At 56.2% G+C, this 7,473-nt stretch overlaps 1 protein-coding gene across 2 annotated transcripts in view; it reads left to right on the top strand.

The window, feature by feature from the left end:
• Positions 1-2,212: 2,212 nt before the first annotated feature.
• Positions 2,213-7,473, top strand: part of DGKZ (diacylglycerol kinase zeta) — a 53,471-nt gene continuing 48,210 nt past the window's right edge. For both annotated transcript variants that reach the window (XM_023215736.1, XM_023215735.1), the window contains exon 1: positions 2,213-3,013. In XM_023215736.1, coding sequence (XP_023071504.1) covers positions 2,802-3,013 — 212 coding nt within the window. In that variant the 5' untranslated portion in view covers positions 2,213-2,801. The remainder of the gene's footprint in view (positions 3,014-7,473) is intronic.

Genomic DNA, 7,473 nt, shown 5'->3' with positions numbered 1-7,473 from the left:
CACACAGGTCAGTCATGCAGTAAATTCTCAGAAGACATTAGCAATTATTTTCTGAGCACAGAGATATTCAATGGGCTGGAGATGGAAATGTTCAGAGGAGCGAGCTGCAGCTGGGAGAGGCTGCAGAAGGTGGTCGGGCTGGTCTGGGGAAGGAGTCTCATTTTCTCCTTCTTCTTGCGAAGAGCACAGACCACAACTAAACGATAATGCAGTCAGCAGCTGCTCCTAATGGGGAGGGGAGCTGTGAGGACAGAGGAAAGAAGCCTCACTTTAAAAAGGATTTGAGTGGGGAGAACGCGGCAGGAAAGAGCTCAACAAAAAACCAACGTGGAAACCCAGCAGCTAGGCAGCTGGCGAGGGAATGTCAAACCCAGCAAGAACTACCATAATGCACAGTGTAGGAGGTTCCCCCGGCCCAGGCCGCTTGGAAATAGGAGCCAAGACTCCTGGAAGGGCAAACCCCAGGACAGCTACCCTCCTTGTAGGGGGTAGAAGACGTGCTCCACCCTACCCACTCCAGCAGCAAGACTTCTTTAGAACTTGGCTCTAGGGAGGAAGCTCCCTTGTGACCAAGAAGTTGAATGCAATTCCACTCATCCAACAGGGAAGTACTAGACGGAGACAGAGATGGGAGGTGGAACTGAAGCAAGCTATTCCCTGCCCTTTGGGAAGCTTCCAGATTAGAGGGAAGAGGGCAAACTGCGGGAGGCTGCTACTGTGTGGCTGGCAGCATGATGAAGTGGAAAAGCACATGAGTTCTGGGGCCAGAAGCCCTGAATTTAAATCCTGGCCCCACCACTCACTGCCTGAGCCATCTTGAGCAAATAAATCACTTGAATGATATCTCCGTGTCCTCCATACGACGGAGGAAATGATGATATCTGACGCCCAGGGTTGTGGCGAGGATCAAATGAGATGTTAGTTATTGTTCAAGGGTAAAGGGGAGGCCCAGGAAATCGTCACAGGGCTGAAGGAGGGAGATGGTATCTGTACTGGAGTATTGGGAAGGGGCTCATGGGGGAGGTGGCACTTGACATGGGCCTTGAAGGACACTTAACAGGTCTTCCATAGGCAGGACAGGGAGGGGACATACTCCAGGCAATGGGGACAGTCTGAGCAAAGGGCAGGGCAGCTATGACACAGCTGTCTCCCTTTGTAGCCCATTCTCTACCTCTGTGAGTCTGATCCCTCCCACCTGCCCACACTCACAGTCACAGCTTCAGTGAAAAGAAAGATACAGACTAGATTAGACATCTGATGCAGAGGGCGATGGGGTCTGAGAGGAAAGAATGTCGTTCAGCTGGAGCTATCCAAGGAGACTTCCTGGAAGAGGAGGCTTTTAAGCAGAGCCTCAGAATTTGAAGTACATCACCAGGAGATTTCAGACAGAGGGGACAACCTAAATGATACTATACAGGCCTGATGCAAGTTCCCAGAATAAGGAGCATAAATGAGTGGGAGAAAACCGACAAGACTGGGCTGCAGGATGGGGGAAGATCAAGGCAGGCCTTGAGTGCCAGGCTAAAGTATAGGCATGAGGAAGCTATGAAATACCACGGGAGAAGAGTAGATGTTATGGCCAGAAAGATGAGTCTGGGGCCATGAAGAGGAGGTGTTCCATCAGAGAAGTTCACCAGGGCCTTACTGTAATCCAGATGGAGGGTTCACCTGACCAATACTGCAAGGACAAGAGGAGGTGAGGCAAGGAGGAACCATAGGATTTGGAGGGAAAGAAGACGGGGAGTCCAAGATGGACCCCAGGGAGAACTCCAGTCTTTCCTTTTGGAGTTGGCTTCTCCCCTATATCATTAGTCTCTCCTGACCCGCAGGTTGATTAAATCTGGGAGACCCTGACCCTGAAGCCTCAGTAATTCAGGTCCTAGCAGGCCTCCCTGCCTTGAGGAGACACCACCCCCATCTGGGGCCCTCTCCAGGCACGGTCCAGAAGAGCTCTGGGCCTGAAGGTAGTGTTACCCACCATCGGGTCCATCCCCAAATTCAAGGTATCCCTGGATATGTTCCCTCTCCTGTGCCCCTTCCCTAAACTCAGCTGGGTCTAAATTCCGGTGGCGCCGACGGGGTTAATGTTGGCTGCTGTCACCGCCTCTGCACGCCCCCGCTCCAAACCTGCCAGCTGCAGCGGCGAATGCAGAAGCCGAAAGCGAGGGACCAGGCAGCCGTGGGGGTGGAGGGGACACATCGCAGCAGCTGAGTGACAGGCAGCGGGGTGATGATTGGCAGCTGCCGAGCAGCCTGGACTGGGACGGGGACGGGGGCGCAGAGGTGGCCCCAGGAGGCCCCCATACCCAGGGTCTTGCGCCCTGAGCTAGGTTCGTGCCCGCAGTGGGCTGGGCCGGGCTTGCTCCCTCCGTGCCCTGAGCGGGCGGGCGGGGCGGGGCGGCGCCCTCCCCCCCGGACCCCACCGGCTGGCGAGTGTCTCTAAGGTGACACTCGGGTACGCTGCAGCAGCGGCGGCTGCAGGAGCTCGCTCTCCGCCCAGGCTCCGGCTCGGCTCCAGCCGTCCGGGGGACCCCGCGGTGCGCAGAGCGCAGCACCCCGACTTCGGCCGGGAACCCCCGCCCCCGGGGGGCGCAGGAAGACCCCGGCCGGCCTCTCCCAGGCGCAGCGCCCAGCATCTCGCGGCTCCTGTCGTCTAAGCGTCGGCGTCGCTAGGGACCTGCGGAACCCTGCGCTCCCCTCCCTCCCCGCCTCGCGCCCCCGGCCGGAGAGGACCGAAGACTCGAACTTGAGCGGGGTGCCCCGAAAGGCCGCGGGAGCCGCAGGCGGAACGCGGCCGCACGATGGCCGAGGGGCCGGGCGGCGGAGGGCAGCGCAGGGATTGGGCTGGCGGCGGCCGGGCAGCCGAGGAGGAGGTGGTGCGGCGGCGATGCCGGCGCGGGGAGGAGGCCCAGGTCGCGCAGCCCTGGCCCGAGGGTCCCCGGGCCACGGCCGCTGGGCCCCCGGTGGAGGAGCGGTTCCGACAGCTGCACCTACGAAAGCAGGTGTCTTACAGGTAAGGAGGACGCGGGCAGAGAGAGGGGAGCGCGGCGCTTGGGACCACCCCTCTTGCAGGCGTCATTGCACAAGCGTTTATTGTGCGCCCGCCGCCTGCCTGGCGCTGGGAGTTGAGAGATGACTGCCGAGGGATCTCTGTCTTTCGTGTACAGTGGGAAGGAGGCAGCTTCTGAGACTCCTTCTCTGCCTGAGCCGTGAAAGCCCTATTCATCCACTATGCAGTGGCTGAGGGAACTGTGTACCAGGCGCTGAGGAGAGGAAATAGCCAAGACATTGTTCTTAACAAACCTCTATCTGCTGGGGAGAACCAGGAGATACCCCCTGACCCTTCTGGGGGAAAGAGGAACCCCCTCTTCATTCAACAGGTCTACCCTGAGCTTTCCCGTGGGCTAAGTCTGTGCTAGGCACGGGCTTGTGGAAGTGACTGAGAGGCTCCCTGACACCACCGCGGAGACCCTGCTGCCCAGAGTTGGGGAACAGAATTCCCTCCTGAACCCCCGTGCCCCAGCAGGCCCTGGTTGGCAACCTCTAGGGGCAGAGGGAACCTCCCCACCCCCACCCAACATCTTCTTAATTCACCTGTCTTCTGCCAGTGTCAGAGTCTCTTGGTCTGCCGCCTCTGCCCAGAGGGTCCTGGAGGAGCCAGCTGGAGTGGGCCCCAGAGGTCATTTTGATGACTGGGGTAGGACTTTAATGAGGGAGGACTGCCCCTCAGAGCAAGGGTGGGAAAGTTACACAGAGGGTGGAGCTGGGACAGCCCAGTACACACCTTACCTTCCTCTTCCTCTCCCAAACCACAGCCTCAACTTGGACTTGCTGCCCCTCTCAAGCCCTTGGCCCAGAGTGATCTCCCCTGGAGAGTCTAGCAGGGCCACTGGGGCAGCTGCGGTCCTTAGAGCCATCTGCCTGGTTGGAGAGGACAAGTTCCCTGTCCGCTTACAACCATGGGGCGTTTGGGATACGTCTGAGGCTGCCCTGGTTCTCCCAGTGGCTTCTGGGAAGACGTTTCATAAAACTCGCCCAGCCCTGGGAGCTTGAAAGGTCCCAGTATTCTTAATGGCTCTGGGGCCATCAGGGCTCCATCACTTGGGGGAGGAAGGGACAGTAGGGGAGGGGACTTTCCAAGAAGTGAGATGCTCAGAGCAAATGGGAAGCAGGCTAGGGTCCCATGGGCCCTACCTCCACCTTCCAGGATGTACTAGAAATCGTGGGTACGTGGGGCTCTATTACCAAGTTCTTCCAGAACTCCACGCCCAGGGAGTGCATCATCCATCCCATGCCTCTGGCTGTAGATATGAATGTCCCCCTGGGGCAGGAGGAAGTGCAGAGGGCCTCACAGGGGATGCAGCAAAGAATGAAGACTTCTGGGATAAATGTCAGCCTGGGAGTCAGAAGACCTGGTTTCTACTCTTGATTCTGCCAGAGACTTGTGTGTCCTTGAGCTGGACAATATTTCTCTCTGGGTGTCAGTTCTTTACTTTTAACATAAGGGATGACCCCGAGCTTTGCCTTAGTTATGGGTCAGAGACAAATCACAAATGGAGGCTAGGCGCGGTGGCTCATACCTGTAATCCCAGCACTTTGGGAGGCCGAGGCAGGAGGATCACTTGAGGTCATGAGTTCAAGACCAGCCTGGCCAACATGGTGAAATCCCTTCTCTACTAAATATACAAAAATTAACCAGGCGTCGTGGCAGGCACTTGTAATCCCAGCTACTCGGGAGCCTGAAGAAGGAGAATCGCTTGAACCTGGGAGGCAGAGGTTGCAGTCAGCCGAGATCGCACCACTGCACTCTAGCCTGGTGACTAGATAGAGGGTGACTCCATCCTTTGATAGAGGGTGACTCCATTAAAAAAAAAACAAAAAAAGGCCAGGCGCAGTGGCTCACGCCTGTAATTCCAGCACTTTGGGAGGCCAAGGAGGACGGATCACCTGAGGTCAGCAGTTCGAGACCAGCCTGACCAACATGGAGAAACCCTGCCTCTACTAAAAACACACACAAAAAAATTAGCCGGGAGTGGTGGCGTGTGCCTGTAATCCCAGCTACTCAGGAGGCTGAGGCAGAAGAGTTGCTTGAACCAGGGAGGCAGAGGTTGCAGTGAGCCAAGATTGTGCCACTGCACTCCAACCTGAGCAACAGAGCAAGACTCTGTCTCAAAAACAAAAAACAAAAAACAAAAAAATCACAAATGCAGGCCAGAGTGGAGTAGAGACTTAGAGGGCAGGGAGCAAAGAATAATTGAATAATTAAAGGGCTGAGATAGAAAATGTTGCACATGTGCACACACACACGCACACAGTGGCAAGGGCTGGGATCCCCCGGGGTGGCCCCAGAATGGAGGCCCTGCCACAGCCCAAACAACTTGGGGCCTGTAATCACCAAGGATGCCAGGTAATCCCACTGAGGTCCCCCTGACCCCTGCCTCCAGGTTACCTGTGTGAGGGCGGCAGAAAACAACACCAGGGTGGACTCCACTGTCACCCTTGGACAGATGAGAGGGCTAGGGCATCTGCTCACTCACCGGGGTTAGTCTAGGAACCCATTCTCGGTCTCAGAGCTGGACAAGGCATCGAGGCAAGGAGAGCCCCTGGGTAAAGGACAGACAGACAAGCTGGGAAAGAGCCAGCAGCTCTTCCAGGCCCAGGGGACCCCAGGGGAACAAACTGTGCTCTCCGGCTAAGCCCTCTCTCGTGGCTGCTGTCCTGGGTGGCCTGTGGCCGCCTGGCGGGGGGACTGGGGGACCGGGGGCTGGCAGGAACTCAGGCCCATGGTGGCTCTTTTTACATCCTTCACGTGCCACAGTTCCGTGCAGCTCTGGCTGGCAGCTAACCCTCCCACCCTGCTGTGCGGAGTTGCTAAGAAAAGCACTTGAAAGCCCTTCCCAGCGCCCAGAGCGAAAAGGCTTTTAGACAGAAATGCGGGGGCAAAAAAATTCTGAAGGTGGGGAGTGGAAGCGGAAGCGGGCTGAAGGCCTGGCTGCTTCTGACGTAAGTGAGGACGGGGGCTTTGGCAGGACACTAGAAACTTCGAGGGGTGTGGGGGTTTCTCAGAAATAGGTTTCCTTCGCCTCCCAGTGCCAGCATGGGTTGGAAGCAACCCTGGCAGCTTCTTTAGATGGATGGAGAGATGGCGGGTGTGCGCCAGCAGAAACTCAGACACCTGGAAAGGCAGGGGAGAAGGGCAAGAAGGCAGGAAAGTAGGCAAGAGAAGAACTTGAATGGGGTGGGCCCTTGTCTGGTTTAAATGTGTCCTGGTTTCCAATAAGTCATAAAAGGGCAGGACAGGTCCAGGCACGGTGACTCATGCCTGTAATCCCAGCACTTTCAGAGGCCAAGGCAGGAGGATCGCTTGAGCCCAGGGATTTGGGACCAGCCTGAGTGACATAGTGAGACTCTGTCTCAAAAAAAAAGAAACAAATATTTTTTTTTTTTTTTTCCTGTGGAGACAGGGTCTCACTTTGTCACCCAGGCTGGATTGCACTGTCATGATCATGGCTCACTGCAGCCTTGACTCAGGTGATCCTCCCACCTCAGCCTCCTGAATAGTTGGGACTACAGGCATACACTACCATGCCTGGGATAATTTTTGGTATTTTTTGTAGGAAAGGGGTTTCGCCATGTTGCCAGGCTGGTCCCAAACTCCTGGGCTGAAGCAGTTGCCCACTTTGGCCTCCCAATGTGCTAGGATCACAAGCGTGACCCACTGATCCTGGCCTCTACAGATTTTGTTAAAATTAGCTGGGCGTGGTTGCACGAGTCTGTAGTCTTAGCTACTCAGAGTGTTGAGGTGGGAGGATTGCTTAAGCACAAGAATTCGAGGCTGCAGTGAGCCACGATTGCGCCACTGCACTAGAGGCTGGGAGATAGAGTGAGATCCTGTCTCTAAAAAAAGCGGGGGGCAGGGCAGTAGCGCCTGACATCTTGCATCTCCATCTGGAGGGAAGGAAAAATAACTCTTATCCTAAATGATCAGGGTTGGGCTCAAGATACCACGGGAGAGTGGGCTCCAGCTAGGTAAAGCCAGGGTGGGGCAAGGGATGCAGGGCTTGGTCTAAAAGGATCAGTTCAGAGATGCAGGATTTGCAACTCCAAAGTTAAGCTCAGTGGTTTCCAAACTGGATCACCTGGGGGTGTCTTTTAAAATAGGTTATTGGCCGGGCGCGGTGGCTCAGGCCTGTAATCCCAGCACTTTGGGAGGCTGAGATGGGCGGATCACAAGGTCAGGAGATCGAGACCATCCTGGCTAACACGGTGAAACCCCGTCTCTACTAAAAATACAAAAAACTAGCCGGGCGAGGTGGCGGGCGCCTGTAGTCCCAGCTACTTGGGAGGCTGAGGCAGGAGAATGGCGTGAACCCGGGAGGCGGAGCTTGCAGTGAGCTGAGATCCGGCCACTGCACTCCAGCCTGGGCGACAGAGCAAGACTCCGTCTCAAAAAATAAAATAAAATAAAATAAA

Source organism: Piliocolobus tephrosceles, chromosome 13, assembly GCF_002776525.5.
Source record: "Piliocolobus tephrosceles isolate RC106 chromosome 13, ASM277652v3, whole genome shotgun sequence".
NCBI classification, from domain to species: domain Eukaryota; kingdom Metazoa; phylum Chordata; class Mammalia; order Primates; family Cercopithecidae; genus Piliocolobus; species Piliocolobus tephrosceles.
The sequence above is the reverse complement of the archived record's forward strand: the minus strand, read 5'-3'. Positions and strand labels throughout refer to the sequence as shown.